This window comes from Hyaena hyaena, unplaced genomic scaffold, assembly GCF_003009895.1.
Source record: "Hyaena hyaena isolate Hyena2069 unplaced genomic scaffold, ASM300989v1 scaffold_294, whole genome shotgun sequence".
NCBI lineage: Eukaryota > Metazoa > Chordata > Mammalia > Carnivora > Hyaenidae > Hyaena > Hyaena hyaena.
This window is the reverse complement of record NW_024080923.1, coordinates 1,815,807-1,839,070: the sequence shown is the minus strand read 5'-3', so window position 1 is coordinate 1,839,070 and position 23,264 is coordinate 1,815,807. Positions and strand designations below refer to the sequence as shown.

Here is a 23,264-nt window from a genome sequence, read left to right as displayed (position 1 = left end):
ACACACAGAATCTGAAGCAGGCTCCAGGCTCTGAGCTGTCAGCACAGAGCCCGACGCGGGGCTCGTACCCATAAACTCTGAGATCTTGACCTGAGCCAAAGTCGGACGCTTAACCGACGGAGCCCCCCAGGCGCCCCTGTAGTTGCAGTTTTATATCCTTGCCCTATTTCCAACTTTATGAAAATCTCTTGACAAATTTTTAAAGACTACGCTCTGCAGTGTGATGGTATCATATTTTCTGAACCATTTACGTTTAGGGTATTTATGTTCTTAATTTCTTGTGATTATGAACGATACTTCTGCAGGCTTAACTGTATAATAAAGGCCCGTAAAATAGACTGTAAGGCCCGTCTCTCTGTTAGGAAGCATGTGTTTTCCCCCTTTCGTTACTCATTAGAGTATCTTCATATATTTGCATATTGCTATTTCGGTGAAGGTTCTCCATAGCCTTCCTTATTTTTAATCTCAGCATTAATGACCTTTCTAAGTGTGGTTAGTTATTTTTCTTTCCCTATTTTTTCACCTAGCTTTTGCTGCAAAGCATACCACTACAAAACTTAGTGGTTTATTTATTTAAAAATTTTTTTTAATGTTTATTTTTGAGAGAGTGAGAAACAGAGCACGAGCAGAGGAGAGGAAGAGAGAGAGAAGGAGGCACAGAATCTGAAGCAGGCTCCGGGCTCTGAGCTCTCAGCACAGAGCCAGACACGGAGCTCAAACTCACAGTGAGATCATGACCTGGGCTCAAGTCGGATGCCTAACCAACTGAGCCACCCAGGCGCCCCAAAACATAGTGGTTTAAAACAGCCTGATTCTGTGTTGGGGTCATTTCTTCTGTTCTTGTCTGAACTCACTCCCACTCACACCACGGCTGAGATGGCCCAGGCGCCGGTCTCCCTGTCCATGCGGTCACTCTCATTCCGGACTTCATCCCATTAGAGTGGTCTGAGTTTCAAGAGGGCAAGCCCCAGTGCGGGAGTATTTATCAAGCCTCACCTTAATGACATGTTTGCTGATGTCCTCTTGACAGCAGCCCCTGAAACCTAAGCTCTGGGAAGGGACTGTATACGAGGATATGGACATCAGGAAGTGCTGTTCATTGGGGGTCGTTATGGTTCCTACCACATCTACTCTCTGGCTTATTTATTTATTTATTTAGTCTTTTGTTTCTCTTATTTATTGAGAGCATATTTCTGCCTTTTTTTTCTCCCTGTGATCCTTTTGTGTTATTTTAGGGACACTTTTCAATTATACCATCAGTAGAATCTAGAAATGTTGACTTTTTATTTTTTTATTTTTTTGTTTTTTCACATCTCTCTGAAATAAGCAATTAGTGTTCCTGACTTTCTCTTTGAATATTATATTCATAACTTCACTAAAGCATTTTACCTCTGTTTATAAAATCAAGGTTCAAAAAAAACCCAAATGTGAATTTTTGTTTTTAAATGTTTTTTATTTATTTCTAGGTGAGAGAGAGAGCGTGAGCAGGGAAGGGTCAGAGAGAGAGGGAGACACAGACTCTGAACAGGCTCCAGGCTCTGAGCTGGCAGTCAGCACAGAGCCCGACGCTGGGCTCGAACCCACGAACCGCGAGGTCATGACCTAAGCGAAAGTCGGACGCTTAACCGACTAAGCCACCCAGGCGCCCCTGTGAATTTTGCTTAAACTGTAAAAGCAGCCTGCTCCCAGGGTCTTTGTCCCAATTTTAGAGCACGAGTTTTATGAAAAGATAAAGATCATTGAAAGAATTCAATTGCATTGGTCTTCACGCAGATGAAACATATAGGTCAGGTTCAGGAAGACAAAGATCTTGTCCGCTTTAGAAAGTATTTTACATTGATATTTATAAAAGATTGTGTGGGGTAGATCATCACCTAATTTGTGCATACTACTTATATGTGAAACTCAGTAATACTAATACTCTATTTGAGAATCATGAATATTGTTTGAAAAAAATGTCATTAGAAACATGTTTTTTCTTTTTGAGGCAAGTTGGCAAAAAACCTAGTCCTTGTATTCAGTAGAGGGGGAAAATACATATTTGTAAGCCAGGAAAACAATCTGCTCTGAAATAAAACTCCCTTATAATGGAATTGTGGAAATTGCTGCCTGAGGACATTATCTGTAACGTTGCAGTGATTCACGTGCCAGCTCAGATGATTTAAAAAGCATTTTTTAGAAATGACATTGGCTCTTATTAAAACAGGTTTAAAGTCTAAATGTCCTGATCTGGTCTGTAACTACTCTATGTACTCAGGCAGTTTTATGTGAGCACAGCTCCTTTATCCTGTCAGGAGGACCCGGAAAACAACAGGTTTATTCTGCCTCCGTGCCTTTACCCCCCGCATGTCCTGGCTTTGGGTGTGTTTCCTGCGGTCCTTCTCAAGCCACCCCTCCATGCAGCCTGGACTGATTCCGCACCCCCTCCCCACCCCCCCACCCCCGGAACTATAGATACTGGCAGTTCAAATCAGCTTAACAAATAACTATATGTTGTTTCATGTGCATTAATGGTACTATACAGCAGCTAGAGGGACCTTGTTTTTTATATTTCTTGTTTTTATATTTCTTTTTTGTCATTCATAGTCCTTTGACAAAGCCCTGAGCAAATAGTATTTTCATATTGTATGTTCCATGATGTTGGGAGATAAAATCATTTTGATATAATTTAATTTTCTCCTTTATAAAGGGATAGGATGGGATCCTCACTAATGATTGAAACAGCAAGAAACCCTACATGTCCTAAGGTAAGTTTAGAGTCTAAAATATAACACAAAGTTGGAATTGAAGGTCAGGTGAAAGCACTTAGGCCCTTTCTTTATTAAAGAAAACATTTCTTAGGAACGTCTTTTTATAGATTATATTGATTTCTTACATCTTGAGCCATTCTGTGAAGATACAGGATGTGTTCATTAGACCTCTTCTAAAATTTTTTTTAATGTTTATTTATTTTTGAGAGAGAGTTAGAGTGTGAGCAGGGGAGGGGCAGAGAGAGAGGGAGACACAGAATCCAAAACAGGCTCCAGGCTCTGAGCCGTCAGCACAGAGCCTGACACGGGGCTCAAACAGACAGACTGTGAGATCATGACCTGAGCTGCAGTTGGATGCTTAACTGACTGAGCCACCCAGGTGCCCCATTAGACATCTTCTGTTTCCAGTAAGAGTACAGCAGAAGTTTAGGAACATGAAAGACTAGGACTAAAGATAAGAATTATTTTATTACAAGGTTAATCAAATCTAGTGGTTTAAGAAAAAGTCTGGCATTTCTTCCCCTAAGATTTTTAAAAGAAATGTTATGTGCTGGTAGCTATATGTTAGGTTAACATGCAAATGCAACCTAAATTTAAAAAGTGTTAATGCCACTGGGAGATGTCTCAGTGTGTCTGCTCTTTTCATTTGTTTTGTTTGAAGCCCAGTGATCTGAGTATTGCTTGAGTTTTGTGTTCTTTCATAATACTTGTTATTTAAAGAAGGAATAGGATTTATGTCCTTCAGAATCTCTTTCAGCTTGTAATTATTCTTAGGATAATAAGCTGTAACCATGAAAAATCCAATACAGTTCCCTTTATTTTTCTTGCTTATTTAAATTTCATTCATACTTTTTTTTTAATTTCTGAGAGAGTGGGAGAGACAGTGGGGGAGGGCCAGAGAGAGAGACAGAGAGAGAGAATCCCTAGTAGGCTCTGTCTGTCATGAAACTTGAGATCATGACCTGAGCCGAAACCGAGAGTCCCATGCTTAACGACTGAGCCCCCTGGGGGCCCCCCATTCATTCTTTAGATATTAGTTAGAAGCCCGGCGTGTCAGCTCCATGCTGGGCACTTTGGAGACCTTAGTGAGTAAGTGCAGACATGGGTGTATAGTCCAGTGGGGCACAGTAGGCGTCAGTCAGGTAATCACACCAATGACACAGAGTTTCCCTGAAATAAACGCTACGGAGCACAAACCAGTTCTGTGGAAGCGTGTACTTACGGCGACACGAGGAAGGCTATTCTGAGGATCTGAGGTTTGAGATCTTAGTGCGAAGGCTGGTGAGTAGGAGCGTTGCCGGCAGAGGGAAGAACGTGTGCGGGAGGAGGCCTGGAGAGTGCAGGCGCCGCGGGCTCCGGAAGACGGGCCTGCGGAGTCACGGGCGTCAGTGCCAGAGGAGACTGCGGTGGCAGGCGAGGCCGCCGCGGGGGCCCCGAGGCCACGTTAGTAAGGCTCACACAGCTCTTCTGGAGAAGGTCCCGGGGGGCGCCCTTCACCTCTCGTTTGTTCCCCCCTGTGTCCTCAGAGCCTTTTGCTTGTTTGTTTTTAAGTCCGAGGACTCGCCAACTTTAAATAAAAGAGTAGGTGTAAGAGAACTTGAGCCACCTCGAAAAGTACCTCACTCGTGATGAGTGGGTTTGTCATGGTTCCCACATGATTCTTCATTCAGCCAGTGTGTGTACCCGTTCACAGACAGACCCCTGGGGTTTGGTGTATGACGACTTTTCTCCACAGTGGCCTGGAGACACACTCGGGTCACTCACAACGTCTAGGGGTATCACGTTTGGTTTGTAAAATAACAAAGCGAACGGGCCCCTGGCAGGGGTTGGCACCGAACCCTAATAACTTTGGCCTCCTTAGTACCTTTCACCTTCAGTTTATATTATAGGTCATTAACAAACACAACAATTTACATAAATTCAACTGACATCAATAAAATCTGAGACCCAAGATGGTCCATGTTAGTTATTTTAATAAGAAATTACCCAGGGCGTCTGGGTGGCTCAGTCGGTTAGGCGGCCGACTTCAGCTCAGATCATGATCTCGTGGTTTGTGGGTTCGAGCCCCACTTTGGGCTCTGTGCTGACAGCTCAGAGCCTGGAGCCTGTTTCAGATTCTATGTCTCCCTTTCTGTCTGCCCCTCCCCAGCTCGTGCTTGGTCTCTCTCTGTCTCAAAAATAAATAAACGTTAAAAAAAAAAAAAAGAAATTACCCAGCTACCAGTTATTAACTATGATAAGAAAGCCCTGAGAGTTTGTATAGTGTCAGTTTCAGTTACTAAAGTCATAATGCCTTCAAAGAGAACAGAAACAAAGAGGAGTTTGTAAGCACTATGAAAATAGCATATTTATTCCTCTTCAAGTAGTTTGCATTCATTGCTACTACTGCTGTATCGATTATTGTACAAAGATTTGCAATTTATGTCTTTTTACATAGATAAATCATGTAGTCAAAAATATCTTATTGTTGTCTTCTAAGACCAGGGGTCTAACCTCTGAGGTATAGGGGCTCGCTAATATTGTCTTATAATGCTTTTCTCAAAATTGTCTCAGTGCTCGTTATCTGTTTTCCGTAAAGAACTACCTCGTTAGAAAAATTCGGTTCCCTTTGCTTCACATCATGTTTATGATACACGTTTATGATGATGGGTAGAGTTGTAGGCGGTTCACACACTAGTAAATAATACTTAAGGTTTTACAGCTCCCAGTACTGCTGCTGACAATGAGTATCATTCGCTGTTTAATTTGCTAGGTTGCTGCAGTAAGTACCATAGTAAACAGAGGGATAACGCCTAAAGCTTTCGTGTTCAGAAACTATGGTCACTTTCCTGGCATCAACTCTCACTACCTGGGAGGCTGTCAGTACAAAATGTGGCAGGCCATTAGAGCGTCGTCTGCTGCGCCCGGCTACTTTGCGGAGTATGCCCTGGGAAATGACCTTCACCAAGTAAGTGGACTGTGGCTTACCTTTGAAACGTTCATGTGATTATAGAATCGGTACTTCTTAAATGTCACGTCTGGTCTTCATGTTTACATGTGGTAAAATGGGCCATACAAGTTGTCTTTGTTTGTTGTTTGTTTTTCTTAAATTAACTGGCCTTTGGCTTGAGAACACGTTTTAGGAAAGACTATTTTTTGTGTATTTTTAGGAAAGACCTTTTTTTGTATGAATGTGATTCATAACTAATTTTAACTAATTTATTGATCAGAAAATGTATGACATTCCAAATGTAATAGAAATTAAAAACAAAACATCCATTTGTAATAAAATGAAATAATTAAAAATGAAACGTGGTCCCTGCAAACGCAGACCCCAGTCTGTTTGACAGTTTTGGTGGACATATTTTGAAGGGGATGATATACAATAGTAAGTTAGCTGTGTGCTGGACACTTACATAGTCCTTGGCGTGCACCGTCTCACTTACTTATCACTGCCTCTGAGGTGGGTAGAGTTAGTCCCCTTTTGCAGATGAGATAGTGGAGTCTTGAGAAACGTCCAGTAACCGGAGTACCATCACAGCTGACAAGTGACAGCGTTGGGAGGCTGCCTTTAATTATACTCTTTCTACGTTTATGGCTGAATGATGTACAATGTTACTATTATTTCTGGTAATTTATTCTGTTTCTGTGATGTGGATTTATTTATTTATCTTAATTTTTCCTCTTAAGTTTTCCGCATTATTTATGGAGTTCCTAACTCCTAACTTATGCTAAATGATGAAAAAGTCACGAAAACCCTTGAGCTGATACTACCAAAATATGTTTCATATATGCTTAATTTGTTCAATGATATCCCACTTAAAATCAGTCTCCTTCCATAGAGCTATTAACCTTAACTTTCCTCTCTGGTCAGTGAAGTATTTGTGCTCTATTTATCTGGTAGATAAATGTTGAGAAGAAAACTATTTTAATAAGGGTTTTCTGATGTCATTCAGAAACTCATACATAGATCATCTACATGAACTACATAACAACTATATAATTTCAGTTTATGTGTGTCAATGTTACAATAACTGAAACACTTTTATCAGTTTCATATTCTCCTATATTTTTATAGTACCTTACACATATTTTAAAATGTATGGTCAGTGGGGCACCTGGGTGGCTCAGTGAGTTGAGTGTCCGACTTTGGCTCAGGTCATGATCTCGCACTCTGAGTTCGAGCCCCGTGTCAGGCTCTGTGTTGACAGCTCAGAGCCTGGAACGTGTTTCAGAGTCTGTGTCTTCCTCTCTCCCTCCCCCACTCACACTCTGTCTGTCTCTCAAATATAAATAAACATTAAAAAAAATTTTTTTTTAATGTATGGTCAGCTATCCCATTTTCCCTTGTCTTTCTAGAAATAATGTCACAATCTTTGTAGTTACGAATTTGACATAGGATTCCCTTTGTCTTTGGAATCACTTCAGACTCCTCCTTACTTTGTCCAGTCAGTCATTGTTGAATTATGTAAGGCACTTCCCCTTCTCACCTTTCTCCTGTTTCTTCCATCTACTCAAGAGAGAAGGAGCCAGCTGCAGAGTCCTTCTGACACTGGCTTCAAGACTTACTGGTCAAGATAAAATTCTTATTTGAATATGTACCTTGCTGTTCTAACAGTGATTTCTGCATATTCTTATTCTCACCATGTCATAAACGGAGAAATAATTTGGACAGTGTATTCAAAACATAGTAGTTAAGGTTTATAACATAACTTTAAGATTATTGTTCTACTACAAAATTACAGTTATGCCAAATATTAGTAGAAGTCTCAAATGATAAGTTACTGCATTTTGAGACCATATGTTCCTAGACTTCAAAAGAAGTTACCTCATTTTCTTTTCATTTTTTTCTCTAAGAGGAAGTAGTTCTAAAGTTTAATTCAGTCCTGGAGAATACATAATAACAAACTAAAGTAATTCAGTGGTTCTCTTTCCATTTCGTTTAGACTAGTGATGTTTCTTTTCATGCTTAGCCATTTTTATATTGATGACCATAATCTTTGAATTTAGGTTGAGCTACAGATTAAAATAGCTTATTACACAAAATTTATGTAAAGCATGTAATCACATGTACAGAGAATATACTTTTATGTAAATCAGTGACTTGACTCTGGGAAGATTTGCACATCTAATTAATAATATTTAAATGAAATCTGGATTCGAAGCAAACCCTATTTAGAACATTTTTCTTACTTCAGTTCTCTTACAAACATGAGGGGAAAATGGGATATTCTTCTACTCAAAGGATGCCGTGAAAGATTGATTAGAATATTCTAAGATGTGAATGATCTTGATTGTTTAAACAAAGAAAACATTCAAGTCAAGTTCCTTTCCAGCCCTTCAGAAATTGTTACCAAGTTTAAAACTAAAATATGGTACTTATTTATTACAATCCTCTTATCCTAAGCCCTTTGAATAATTGCGTTATTTCTGGAATCATCTTTAAAATCTCTTTTAACTGTCACGTCTGACATATGTTTTAATGTAAGTTACTTCATATCCTTTTGGAACCGTGTAGAGTATAAATTATAGATTAATATTCTGTTTGAGCAGTGATTGAAAGTAGTGCTATAATTAAGAGGTGTGAGTAGGTAGATGAAAGATTTCATTTGCCTATAAAGAAAAGAATGTGGTATTTACAAGGTTTATTACATGTCCTAGAAAATTATAAAGTGAGGGGAATTCTTTTTGAGTAGTTTTCTAATCTATTATTTCTCTCCCCTACCCAAGTAGCATCATATCTTGAAATAGTACATTTAACCTAAAATTATCCCTTCTCTCTCTCTCTTTAACTTTTATTGCTATATAATTAATATACCAAACAGTGAACATATTTGATGTCTACACTTTGATGAGTTTGGCATGTGCATATCCCTTCTCTCTTCCCTTTTCGCATCTCCACCTCCAGAATCGAATCATTCATTCTCTGCTTTTGGAGAAAGACCCTGATAAATTCATTTGTACTGAAGGTTTTCATGACAGATTTTCATATATTGTTTCCCTTAGGCCTTATTTACATTTTGAAAGTTGTGAACTCCGAATATGTTAACCTAAAGGGGATTGTGATCTTTCAAATAAATGTTCCCAGTAAATAGTGTTTTCAGCAGAAAGAACTCCCTAGCACTTGGCAGATTGTGCCTGTGCCAGGCCACACTGTTAATTTTCAGTATAACTGGTCACAGATGTTGTGACTGCTTGCTCACTGCCAAAACCTGCTAACTGTGAAGCCCCTACAGGTTTTAGTAAGTGCCGTCTTATTACTTGTGTCTCCTGGGTCCTGCCCTCAAGCAGGTCAAACTAGAATAGAAGCCCAGTGAAACAGTAACATGATAAGTTCGGTAATGAACATGCGTACGGGGTTAAGAAGTAGTAGAGAAGAAGTGCTTTACTCTTTCAGGATGGGTTTTAAAAACACGTTTCCACTGCAGTTGAGATGTGAAGAAAGAGTAGTCAGGTAGGATAGAAGTGGGATTGGGAGGGAAGTGAGGATAGTTTACTGGCTTTAGAATTTCCCTTTAGGGTGATAAAGATGTTTCGGAAATAGATCGTGGTAATGGTTATGAAACATTATGAATGTAATGAATGCCACCGAATTGTGACCTTAAAAAGGCTTAAAAGGATCAATTTTATGTTTTGTATATTTTACCATAATAAGAAACAAAATTTTTTAAAAACATTTTTTAACATTTTATTTATTTCTGAGAGAGAAAGAGAGAGACAGCGTGAGCAGGGGAGGGTCAGAGAGAGAGGGAGACACAGAATCTGACGCATGAATCTGAAGCCCAGAATCTGACGCATGAATCTGAAGCCCAGAATCTGAAGCATGAATCTGAAGCACAGAAGCCTGAATCTCAGGCTCCAGGCTCTGAGCTGGCAGTCAGCACAGAGCCCAACACGGGGCTCGAACCCATGAACCGCAAGATCATGACCTGAGCCGAAGTCGGACGCTTAACTGACTGAGCCACCCAGGTGCCCCAACAAAATTTTTTTTAACTCAAAAAAATAATGAGATGAGATGATTAGGAGACCTTCACGTTGTGCATTGGTTATTTCCTGAAAGGTGTTCGTATGATTTGAAAGAATTAAATGTACACTGAAAGCAATCAAAAGTATCTAAGTTTTAGGCTGTTAAGTACATGTGTGATACACTGCTGTTGAAACACAATCCTGTGTGTACCTCTTGAGAGATAAGTAGCAAATTATTCAGTCAGTTCACTTTTTTAAAATATTTTTTAAATATTTATTTGAGGGAGAGAGAGAGAGAGATTGAGAGAAAGCACAAGCAGGGGAGGGGCAGAGAGAAATGGAGACACAGAATCCAAAGCAGGCTCCAGGCTCTGAGCTGTCAGCACAGAGCCCGATGCGGGGCTTGAACCCCCGAACTACGAGATCATGACCTGAGCCAAAGTCGGACACTCAACCTACTGAGCCACCAAGGTGCCCCTTCAGTCAGTTTTTTTTTTTTTAAGTCTCTTTTACCTGAGCATCTGACAGTGGGCCTGGAAAATCCCAAACACACAATAGGTAACTGTGACCATGACTACTTAAATGAAAGGAGGGGCTGAAGGAAACACCATAGTTGTAACATTGGCCTGACGACTTCCTGATAGAAGAGGCATTTGGACAGGAGTGGGCTAAAGTGCAACATGGCTTAAGAGAAGGTGTGCCTCTCCATGGACTAGAGTGAGCACCAAAAATCTTAACTTCTGCATGTATGTGATGGAAGATAAGTAAAGTTCAAGGAATGGGAATTTAGTTTAAAACATGGCTATTAAAGCCATTGGAAACGTGGCAGCTTTTTAATTTGGGAGTGATTTTGCTATTATCAACTTTTGCTACGCCTCGCTTTCCCCTTCTTATCTTTTCTCCCCTTTTTGTCTTTTCTGACCCTTTATAGGCTATTATAATAGTGAAGAAGTAGTCCATCTAAAGTACTGAGATGATTAGAAGTTATACAAAGTATAACTATAGAATTTAAAAGTTTTAGTTAGAAGAGGTAACTTGCTGAATTAGAAATGAAATGTTACTTCTTTTATGTGATAAGTTTTATTCTAATGTCCTATTAATTGAAAACAAAGGAGAAAGTTGAAAAGATTAAATTAAAATTTATACTTGAGAGACCTTTAGGAAATAATTATTCCCACCTCCATTCAAGGAATCCTAGTAGGCTTTTACAACGTTAAACAGTACAGACAGCCAGTGTAAACTTTCAACAGATGTATAAAGATAACTAAGTTTTTTTTCAGTTCTTTAAGAGAAGGAGAGCGTGGGAGCAGGGGAGAGGGGCCTAGGGAGAGAGAAAGAATCTTAAGTAGGCTCCACGCTCAGCACAGAGCCCAAAATGGGGTTTGATCCCACGACCCTGGGATCATGACCTGAGCCAAAATCAAGAGTCAGATGCTCAACTGAACAAGCGGCCCAGGCAACCTAAAGATAGCTACATTTAAAAATAGTTCCTTTCCACTGGCGAATGATAAACTATAAGACATCCGAATAATTAAATACTACTCAGCAATAAAAAGGAGTGAATTACTGACGTGTGCGGTGACGTAGATGGGTCTCAGAAACATTGTTCTAGGTAAAAGAAACCAGACTCAAAACACTGAGTACTGTAAGACTCCAGCTATCTTGATAACAGGAGCTAATGTGTGACCTCGGAGAGTAGATGGAAGAATGGTTTCTGACGGTAAGAGGATTGAGGAACTGAGGGTCTCGTGTTACAAAGACGTGAAGACACGTGGGTGTGATAAGGCATTTCCACTTCTGACACGGGATAGTAAGGAAGCCTGGGAGCCAAGTGCTCACCAGTTTGAATGAGAAGGTGACAGGTGACAACAGTGATGGTGGCCCAGGGGAATAGCAGAGCCTTTAAAGCACATGCGTTTTCCAAGCTGATTGGGACCAATAATGGTCTAGAAGGAACACTAAAGAATAAGTAGGACACTGTCTTCCTGACCACTAAAGCGTATGAGACATGAAAGAATCCACAGCTATCTGGGAAACAGTATTAGGGAAGAGCCACGTTTCTGTTAGAGCACTTTCAGGACAAGCGAGAGGACCTTGGCAGTGTTAACGGAGCAGTCCCGGACGGCACCGTGGGAGATGTCTGGGAGGAGCGGAAGACCGTGTCGGTGGCACGGAGGCCCAGAGAATCGAGTGGCATGTTGGAGGGCGCAAAGGCTCCGTGGAGTTTAGAGTAACGTGCGTTTATCCCCTGTTGGTTGTCTGAGGAAGGTGAGCCTAGGAGCTCTAAAACCCTAACAAACATCCCACCCTCCGTGGTGATCACTCCCAGCGGACACCGTGTCCGTTCGTCCGCTTCAGGCTCAGCACACGCAAGGGTAGCACGCGTCTTGGCCTGGCGTGGCGTGGGCGGACACTCAGCTTTCTCCTGGGTGCCCTGAGGCAGTCTGTTCAGTGTCACGGAAAGCTGACCGCTCCTGGTCTGCACTGGCGCTTTGACGCCTCTAGGATTCTGATCTTGTGTGCGTAGCCTCTGCCACTCTGCTTTGAGTTGAGGAACGATTTAACTGATTTCCTAAGACCCACGCCAGCTCTGATGCTCCAGGCTCCGAGCTGTCAGCTCAGAACCTGACGTGCGGCTCGAACCCACAAGCCGTGAGATCATGACCTGAGCTGAGGTCAGACGCTCAACCGACTGAGCCCCCCAGGCGCCCCTAGTTGCACCGTATTTTTAAAAGTCGTGATGCCTCTGCCAAACAGGAGATACAAGAGCTGAGATTGGAATTGGAAGTATCATTATTTCTGATCTATGTTTCCCCCCACAGCTCTGAATCCTCACAAGAAAATTAAAACACTATTATATTCTTTTTTGAGAAGCATGTGTCTTATTGCAGAAAGGGTTTTATTAAGTACACACACCTGTACACATGCTGTGCTCTAAGGAAAACTTAGCCATGCAAAGTGGCTCATTTGCTAAAGGTCCTAGTTTGCCATAATTTTGCTGTAGTACACTGAAAAGGAATTTTGAAAATATGGGTCTGTCACAAGAAAAAAAATTAGTTTTTTATAGATCTTTACCCCAAAATATTTGTGCTACTATAATCTTGGTGCCTGTATTTCTAATGTGTACTGCGATAGGGCCAATTTAAGGTTGTATCTTCTCTTCGTGTTCTAGCGGAAAACCGATTTTTAAAAAATTCTTTGTCAGTGTTCTAGTACAAATTGGGCAGTCTCTTATCTTCCAGTAGAGATGGACTGTTTTCAACTCAACATGTTAGGATTATTTCACTTAGGTTCTTGCTGGATAAGTTACTTTTGGCCCACGTTTTGAAGAATAAATGGGAGTTAGTTGAGCAAGGAGGGGGCCGGGGAAAGAATGTTCTGAGTGAGATAGCACGTCCAAAGTCACAAAGGATGTGGGTCATCAAAAACCTGCGAATAATTTGTGAATGACTGGACTGTGGGCCTAGAAGATGACCAAGTCTGTGTGGCTTTAGAATATACTATCTGAAATTAATGGAAGACAGTTACAGGAAGTGGGATTTGGGCTTATTAGAAGGAGTAACTTTCTAACAGTTTATACTTTTTCAAAAGTGAATGGATACACTGATATGGAGAGAGGGTTTATCCCAGCAATGCAAGGTTGGCTGTATACTTTTTTTCTACTACAGTTTTGCAGTACTCTTTCGGCATGGTTTACCCTTCTTTCCTTCTAAATTCTTCAAAATAATAGTTAACGATTGATAAATGCTTAGCAGTACAAGGTTTGCCTACTTTGTTTAGAGGATATTGCGTTTTAATGAGTATGATACTTTGAAATTGTATTGTTAACAAAGTTTCAGTGAAATTAGTTGAATTAATTTGGTTATATTGGACTTGTGAGCAGAAAGCTAGTTTTAATCGTTTGGTAGAACCACGATTCTTCTGTTAGGTTTTATGTAGAATCTTTAGTAGCTGCTAAACAAGGATAATATCTTTAAAAGGTCATTCTTTTCATCTTAGTAGTTTTGAGAAAAATATGCATAGCAATCAAAGAAGTTAAAAGAGCTTTCATAATCTGAAGGGAAGATGTAATAAGGCCAGTGGGTTTTCCCACTACCCTTTGTGAAGCTGTAGTATATAAAATAAACACCTTGAGGGAACTTCTTGTTTTTAAATAATTTGTTCAGTTTATTACACTCCTTGTGAGTAAATTTCGAACTGTTTTAAAATACAATTTTTCCATATTTGTAAAATGGAATCTCACTTTTCAGAGTTCTGTACTGTATTTTCCTGACTTTGTTTGGCAGGATGGAGGCTTGCTTCTGAATAACCCCTCCGCGCTCGCCATGCACGAGTGCAAATGTCTTTGGCCGGACGTGCCCTTGGAGTGCATCGTGTCTCTGGGCACCGGGCGGTACGAGAGCGACGTGAGGAACTCTGTGACGTACACGAGCTTGAAAACCAAGCTGTCAAACGTTATCAACAGTGCGACGGATACAGAAGGTTAGTCTGCTGCCGCCTTACAGCGCTGTAACTTCTAGAGTACAGTTTTTGGTGCCGCTGCTGACTACAGAAGAGTGAGTTGCATCTGTATGGGGGGCTCATAAATGTAGGGGAGCAGATCTTACGTTGTTTCCGTTTCTCCTCACGCATTTCTTCTAAGTGACCCCAGAAGAGAGACTGTTCTTCACCTGGGCACTGGTGGCACCTTTGCCTGTGTGCAGTGGGAGAAGTGTCTGAAGCAGGATTAGCACAGAGGTTTGGATGGAGACTCCTGCAGTGTAAACTCAATCCAGTCTTTACCCTGCCCTGAACCCTCTGGGCTTCCCATCACACTTCGAACAAAATCCCAAAGCCTCCATCACTGAAATATGCCAGGTCCTTTAAGACCTGCATCCCTCCCCCTCTCCTCACATGTCCCCTCTGTCCAGTTGTCCAGCCACACTTCAGTTCTTGCTGTCCTTGGACTCGCTGAGAAGTGTCCTGCCTCGGGACCGCCACCGTTGCCGTGCTCTGTGTGCTGTCTCCCCCACATTGTGCTTGCTTCGCTTCCCTGTTTCGTTCAGGTCTCTGCTCGGACGTCCCTTCCTCAGAGACCTGTCCCGATTACTTTCCAGCCCCCTCACCATGTCATTCCGACCTCTATCCTGCTGCTTTCTCTCTTTTTTTCCAACTTAGAGCATTTCTCTCATTATGTGGATGTGGATTACATATTTGCTTGTGTAGTTGCTTATAGTCTCTCTGTCCTGCAAGAATACAAGGCAGAAACTTACCCAGTTGACTGTGTTGACTGCAATGCCCAGCACATAGTAGGTGGTCACTGAGTATTTGTGGAGTGTCCAGTTTTGGCCTTGATGTCTAGATCTCCTTATTTTACTATTTTATTTTTAAAACTTCTGTAAATCTGTTGTTTGATTCTTAAAAAGAATTGTTAGCATTTAACAGCACCTTGCTTCCGAATCTCATTCTTTGCATATCGTCGTGTTATTGGCCAAGTCATTAACCCACAGGAGGGTCTTAAACTCCCCACTAAGGACTTTTATCTATTAATGATAACCCAAGAGAAGCTTATAGACTGGATTTTTCACTATCTGAAATTTTGTTATCAAATCGATAAAATACTTTTTTTTTCCCCATCACATTTTTACTTAATTAGATCAGAGCACAGATGCATTTGAGTTACACCCTGAATACTAAACTTCTGAATGTGTTGAAATAAATGCCTATGGCATCATAAAGCAGCTTTCTTAAAAGGGAAGGAGGCCGCTTCTGTGAATCGTGTGGCATACATGCAAGTGCAAAGTTAGAATAGAATGGTGCTTGATCTGCAACCAAAAAATAGTAGAAGAAAATTTCTTAATATTTTTCATCAAACTACGGAATTACCATCATTGTTATCAGGAAGCATATATCTAGGTGTATATGACGTTCTTGTTGTACGCAGTGTGTTGAGAAAGAGGAGCTTGAATCAGCCAGTCTCAGAATACTTCTGTGTATCTGGTGCAAACCATGCGATGGGCTGATTTGGAATTTTCAAGAAATAAGTAATGCTGCTTCCGCTCTAGTGTACTTACACTCTAGTTAATGAAAAATTTGAAATGTACGTAATTAGATGGGTTATTGAACTATAAAAATCGCCATTTCATTTAGCTCCATCTAGTGTATTATCAGTTACTAAATAAGTGGTGAATAGTTGTAAATGATGAAGACTATGAATTAAGAAGGGGAAGAAGAAAACTAAAATAGGTTATTGTGGAGGGATTACAGTAAGCAAGTTAGACTAGGGGCACCTGGGTGGCTTAGTCGGTTATGTGCCCGACTTTGGCTCAGTCAGGATCTTGGGGTTTACGAGTTTGAGCCCCATGTTGGGCTCAGTGCTTACAGCTCAGAGCCTGGAACCTTTTTCAGATTCTGTGTCTCCCTCTCTCTGTCCCTACCCCACTCGTATGTGCTCTCTCTCTCACTCTCAAAAATAAAACATTTAAAAAAAATTTTTAAAAAAGAAGTAAATTAGACTAGATACAGGTCTTAAAGGATACTGGAGTTTGAGTTAAGACTTCCACTTCCAGCCATGATAAATAACAGAAGCCATACATTTCCTCTCCCCTTAAGCCATCAGCAAACTGAACCGGACAGTGGTTTTCCAACATTAGATGTCTGAAATGAAGGACACCAAAGGGGCCCAGATCAGACTTCTAGAGGTGACATGGGTCAGTGATCCTTGAAAGAAGGAAAAGAAATGAAGTAATTTCTGCATTTGCCCAGCTTGCTGGCTAAAGAGTTTCTAGATTATAGCACAGGGAGGGGTGACCCTGAAGAAAGCAGAACAGGATACAGAGCTAGAGCTCTTGGAGGCCAAGGAAACTAGAGTTTGTGGGCAAAATCCAGCAGGAGGCAGCTTCACAGAAAGAGTGCCTTGGAGACGTGCAGGGGTGTCCCCTGCACGCCTGGGAGGAAGCTACCCAAGGCAGGGGGAAGAACCGCCCGGAAGGATTAGACGGAACAGTTCTTGGAGCTCACCTGGGACCCTGAGCTTGGATTTTTGTCAGTAGATTAGAAGGACCTTGTGGTACACGAGCTATGCAGTGGGGTCCTCAGAAGAGAGTTGTTTCGGTAGTGGCATCAGATTAGTTCTAGACTCAGGGCTGCTCTGCATCCACCCTGGCACTGCTTGAAAGCAATCCTCGAAAAGATCACATCGAATCCAATTAATAGCATCCATTGTTAGAATAAAATCAAACACTGTTAAAAGAATGCAGTAAATTCCAGTACACACCGAAAATAAAAATTCACAATGTTTGATGTCTAGTAAAAAATTACCAGGCATACAAAGAACCAAGAAAAGACACCCTTCACCAAGAGCAAACCCAGTCAGTGAGAACAGACCTAGATACGAAACAAATGATAGGTAGGCAATTAGCAGACAAGGACACTGCCGTTGCTATTGAAAATTTCCTTTGTAAGTTCAGTGGGTTGGCGGAAGACTGGATATGGAGAGCAATGAATGATACAGAAGGGACCCAAATCAAACTTCTAGAGGTGAAAAATACACTATCTGAAATGAAAAATGCAGCTGATAAGATTAATAACAATTCGACATAAACACTTGGAAGAAACAGAAGAAGGGTAAGTACTGCCCAGCTCATTCTCTAAGGCCAGCATTACCCTGACACCAAACCCAGGCGCCCCACAAAAAACGTTTGTTAAATACATAAAAATACCATTTCCCTATTAGTTCCCTCATGCTGAAAGTCTTAAAATATACTAACAAGTTGAATTCAGAAATATATCAAAAGGAGAATACAGCATAACCAAGTAGGATCCATCCCAAGAATACACAGTTGGCTTAACATTTAAAAAAAAATCAATATAATTTACCATATTAATAGACTAAAGCATGGTTTCATCAGATGTGGAAAAGACATCTGACAAAATTTGACATCCATTCATGATAAAAACTCTAGTAAATTAGAAACGGAAGGATACTTGCTCAGCCTGACAAAGGACTTTTATAAAAAATGGGGGGGGAACCCCAAGAAACCTAGAGCTAGCATGGTATTTAATGGTGAAAGACTGGATACTTTCTGTTTAAGATCAGGAGCAGAGTAAGATCACTTTCAGTCCGCACTGTCATAGAGGTCCTTTCCAGCACTGCAAGGCAATAAAAGGGAATTAAAAGCAGATAGATTAGAAGTGAAATAAATATTTGTACGTAACACCGTGGTCTACATTGACAATCCTAAGGGATCTATTAAAAAACTCCTAGAACCAACAAGTTGGAGAATACAAAGTCAGTAAAAATCAGTGGTATTTCTGCACACTCACAACCCGAAAGTAAATATATACGAAGGTAGACATCATTTATAATAGCATGAGAATACTGAACCCTGAAGGAATTATTTAACAAATAATGTGCAAGACCTCAACAGTAAAAAATGCAAAGCGTTACTGGAAGAAATTAAAGAAGTACTGAATAAATCAGTAGATATACCATATTCATGAATTGGAAATAGTTTTCTTTCAGTGGCACACTGCAAATGGATCTATAGATGCCATGCAATTGCTGTAGGACCCCTGACAGTCTTTTTCTGGGGTGGAGATTTAACAAGATGACTGTAAAATTTACATAGGTACGCAAAGGACTTAGAAGAGCAAAAACAATTTTGAAAATGAACAAAGTTGGAGGATTTCTACCCTCTGATCTCAAATCATAAAACTCCAGTAAGCAAAGGACTGTTGTATTTGCATGAAGTTAGACCTTTAGATCAATGAGTGGTACGTAATAGAGAATACAGAAATTGATCCATACATGGAAGCTCAAAAGATTAACTAAATGGGGAAATTTCCAACCAATAGTATAGGGGCAGTTAGATAACTATAGTCAAAAAAGTGAACCTTGACCCTTCACACCATCTGCAAAAATTAACCTGAAATGGATCACAGACTTAAATATAAGAGTTAAAATCGTCAGACTTCTAGAAGAATACCCTGGAGAAAATCCAAATGACATTGGGTTAGGTAAAGATTTTTTAGATAGGACACACAAAACATGAACCAAAGAAGAAAAAAAATACATAAAGCAGACTGTATTGGATTACAGACTTTGCTCTGCAGAAGACACTGTTAGTAAAATGAAAAGACAAGCTGTAAACTGAAATAAAATACTAGCAAAATATGTATCTGATCCATTATCAGAACCAAATACATAAACAGTCTAAATTGTATAGAGAGATATATATGTATACATATAAAAAATTTCAGTAAAAAAAAAGATGGGCAAAATATTTGAACACTTTATTGAAAAACATACGCAGATCACTAAAAAGTACATAAAAAACTACATCATTAGAGAAATGAAAAGTAAAACCACAAGATACCACACACGTTCTCTAGAATGGCCTTTAGCTGATAATACCAAGTTTTCACAGATGTGAAGAGTGGGAACTCTGGGATATTAATGGCTGGAATGCAAAATGGTGTGACCATTTGGAAAACATTTAACATTGTCAACTATACTTCAATAAAAAAAAAGATAAGACACACTTTTACCATATGATCCAGCAATTTCATCCTAGAGTATTCCCTCAAGAGAAATGGAATCATATATCCACAAGAAGACTTACATGTAAATGCTTACTGTAGGATTATTCCAAATAGCTAAAGACTGGGGAGAAACAGAACTGGAAAGAACAAACTGTGGTGTATCTGTATAGTGGAATTCTACTCACCAATGAAAAGGAGAGAACTATTGATACATACATACTATGACAGGGATGAATTTCCAGAAGAGCTATATACTTCTGATCCTGTGTATATGAAATTCTAGAAAAGGCGAAGAGTAAGAAGAGAAGGAACTATAAAAAGGCATTAAGGGACTTTTGGGGATGATAGAAAGGTTCTATGTCATGATTGTTGTGGTTACACAAAGGTATACATTTGTCAAAACGTCTCAAATTATACACTTAAAATCGGTGAATTTTATTATAGATGAAGTTCTGCCTCAATAAAGATGATACCCAAAGTTAAAAACTAAAAGAGGGACACCTGTGAGGCTCAGTCGGTTAAGCATCTGACTCTTGATAGGCCCAGATTATGATCTCAAGGTTTGTGAAATCGAGCCTCGAGTCGGACTCTGAGCTGACAGGGCAGAGCCTGCTTGGGATTCTCTCTCTCCTCTCTCTCTGCCCCTCCCTCCCTCCCTCCCTCTCTCGCTCAAAATAAACATTAAAAACAAAACAAGTTGGAAAGGCCTTTCAGCAGTAGCCAACAGGATGACCCAAAACAGAGACAAGAGTGCAAACGAACAAGTAGCAGGATTACAGGAAGAAGTATCTTGGGAGATAAATTTCATTAGATTCATTATTATGAATTCCTGAAACCTACTCTTAATTGGCTGGAGTGATGAAATAAGGAAGGCTTTGTAATTTGCCCTATAAGAAGATCATTTTAAATAAGGGTAAAATTAGATCATTGCAGAATAAGTCCATTTTCTGATCTGCCCTGTTCTCTCTGTGTTTGTTTTAACAGAGGTCCATGTAATGCTTGATGGCCTGTTGCCTCCTGACACCTACTTTCGATTTAATCCTGTCATGTGTGAGAACATCCCTTTAGATGAGAGCCGGAACGAAAAGCTCAATCAGCTGCAGCTGGAAGGGCTGAAGTACATAGAAAGAAATGAAGAAAAAATGAAAAAACTTGCAAAAATACTAAGTCAAGAAAAAACAACTCTGCAGAAAATTAATGACTGGATAAAACTAAAAACTGACATGTATGAAGGCCTTCCGTTTTTCTCAAAATTGTGAGAAATGTATGTGTGTGTGTGTCTCTCTCCCCCTAAATGAGTGCCTGAACAGAAGAGGCAGTGAATTCCGTAAGGAATGCTGGGGCTCAGCAGGAGTTTACTTCGAGATACTGGAGAAGCCTGAAGACCAGCCCGTCCGGCTGGTCCGGCACAGAGGGTGTGCCTGGCTACAGAATTCACATGGGAGTTGCTTCTTACGATGTTCACAGTTAACAGTGCTTTAGGAATCTTACTGTGCTAGTTGGTTTTAGTAGGTATCGGTGTTCTATTGTTTGATATTTGAAAATGTATTAATACATGTGCCAGGCAGGAACTGTGACCCTACCACACGTGATGTTTTTGCCTTAGTCGCCATAATCATGTTGAATTTGTTTGATCACTGGTTTTCTGTCATGTGGAAAAGCTCATTTCTTAAGTCTCCATCACGGATGTTTTGACTCGCTATATTCTAGGATCCACATGTTGCCTTTTATTGTAATAATGTCAAACCAGGTGCAGAAACATGGAATTTGCTCTATCAGAGGACTTTTACATTTGAAATACGGAAGAACCAGCTACAGTTCTGTTCAGAATGTGTTCATTTCAACACTGTTTGGGTCATAAAGAGAGATGAAGTTCCAGTCAACCACTTTTCCACCTGGAATTGAAAGATCGTGCTGGGGGGTTAAGTTTTCTAGCTCTGGCTTATCCATTCACTGTTCCAAACGTATTTGAATTCGCTGAGAACATCTCCCTATCATTAACAAAAATAAACTATTGAAATACTGTGTTGTTAAAAGGCTAATGTCATTTGTAAAGTTTTTATTGCTCGTAGTGTAGGTTCCCATCTTTTGTAAGCATTTGAATGTACCTGTCCACAGTGTGCTTTAACAAATATGTTATGTTTTACCTGATTAACTCCTTTAGCCATCGGATTTCACGGAGGTTGTGTGTGTACCAACCCGAATATTGTTCATGCCAACCAGATTCGACTTTGCTTTGTTATCTCTCCATCTGCCACATACAGCCTTCCATCGTGTTTAGGTTTGTCAAGAAAAATGAAAAAAGGTCAGTGCCTTTCGCCTTGTACACGTCAACTAAAGCTAACCCACCGCCTGGATGCGGCTGTTGCTTCTTTGTATGCAAATTCCTGGAGGCCGTGAGGCGTGGTTCGGAGCGTTGGGGGCAGAGGGCCTGGCTGGCAATCCCGCCTCTGATGCAGAGTCCTGTTTGTGACCTGGAGGAGGGGGAGGCTCTCGGGGCTTCAGATCTTTTATCAAGTGAGAAAAGCGGCCTCTCACGTGCCATGCCCTCTTTTATGGTAATCCAGATTCGGCAAACGTAAAAGCAGAAGATGGGAAGAGATGAGAAAAACAAGTTTTCAGTCTTCATGCTTGGTCGGATTACCCCGTTTCCAAAGAAGCAAAGAGGAGAAATAATCTATTTCAGAAATAAAATGTAGTAAATTCTCCAACTCATCAGTTCTATAAAAAGTACAGAGAATAAAGATGGTTTTGAGGCTCAGGCCTCTTTGAGTGTCTCAGAGTCCTTTTTTCTGTAATAAAAGGTATGCGGGCCATGTTTCGGCTCTGTTCTTGCTGCAGATACTATTCTTTATGAAAAACAGTAACTCAGATAGCATTGCTTCTAGAGCCTGGGCTGCGTGGGATTTCCCCTGGAGGGTGGAGAGAGTCCGTCTGGGTTAAACTGACACCCTGAGCCTTTTCTCCTCCCCCACGCCATCTGATCCAGGAGAAAATAGATGCCTAAGGAATCTTCTGGTAGGGAAGGACGTCACAAACTGCACGCAGTCTGGGGGATGGAGGGGAGGCTTACAACTTTGTTTTGGTGCGAGAATAGATGGGCCCCCTCTGAGCATCTCCCCTGCCAACGGCTGCCGGCTCACCTGGTATAGAGCCGCTCCGTACTGGAGTAGCTAGGATCCCGAAAGTTCGAAGCTCCAAATTTTACTTAACCTGCTAGGCTCTCAAGATAGTAATTCTAATCCCAGTTTTGAGTATTTCACAAGTGCCAGTGCTAGTAGGTGACTAAAATTATAGGTTTGTGAGATGCCAAGTACACAGTTTTTAGACCCGGTGTAAGTAAGTATGGAAATACCAATGATTTTTTTTTCTTTTTTTTTTTTTTAAATGAGCAGCAGGCGAAGGTTACCAGCGTATAAGATCGGGAAGTTAAAATAGTCTGAAAGCTCTCTTTACAGAGAGGGAGCGTTTGAAAGTGCCCATGGACTATGTAGGCAAGGGACTTGGCTTTATAGGGTTTTGGCAGGTCCAAATACTAGTGATTTCTAAATATGTTGTAAAACAGTCCTTTCAGACCACAAATAATTGCATATTGTTATGCAACTAGAACAACTTGTAAGAAAAATGCAAACAATTGGCAGGCGGAATACCTAGAAATACTTTGTAATGAAACCTTTCAAGCACAATAATAAGTAATGCAGTTGTCAGTCGCACCTTGTAAGGTCACTATTACCTATGTTAAGCTCGAGCGTGTTCATGCAGCCCACCTATTTTCCAGCTGAAGTTAGCGCTCTGTCCTTGTTTTCGCTTCGCTGATTATTTCCCTCTTGAACAGTACAAAATAGACCCGTGTCCTCTGGCCACAGCTGCTCTCACTACAAAGCGTGACACTTAAGGGGCGCCTGGGCGGCTTAGTCGGTTAAGCGTCCGACTTTCGCTCGGGTCATGATCCCGCAGTTCGTGGGTTCGAGCCCCGCGTCGGGCTCTGTGCTGACTGCCAGCTCAGAGCCTGGAGCCTGTTTCAGTCTGTGACTCCCTCTCTCTCTG

General features: G+C 40.7%; 1 protein-coding gene across 6 annotated transcripts in view; it reads left to right on the top strand.

Annotated features, from left to right (window-relative positions):
- The window catches only part of PNPLA8 (patatin like phospholipase domain containing 8), a 44,408-nt gene extending 23,152 nt beyond the window's left edge, over positions 1-21,256 (top strand). For 4 of the 6 annotated variants that reach the window (XM_039247205.1, XM_039247209.1, XM_039247208.1 and 1 more), the window contains exons 7-10: positions 2,690-2,747; positions 5,503-5,697; positions 13,982-14,177; positions 20,202-21,256. In XM_039247205.1, coding sequence (XP_039103136.1) covers positions 2,690-2,747; positions 5,503-5,697; positions 13,982-14,177; positions 20,202-20,476 — 724 coding nt within the window. In that variant the 3' untranslated portion in view covers positions 20,477-21,256. The remainder of the gene's footprint in view (positions 1-2,689; positions 2,748-5,502; positions 5,698-13,981; positions 14,178-20,201) is intronic. The other 2 variants (XM_039247204.1, XM_039247206.1) reach the window with 1 other exon arrangement.
- The last annotated feature ends 2,008 nt before the right edge of the window (positions 21,257-23,264 follow it).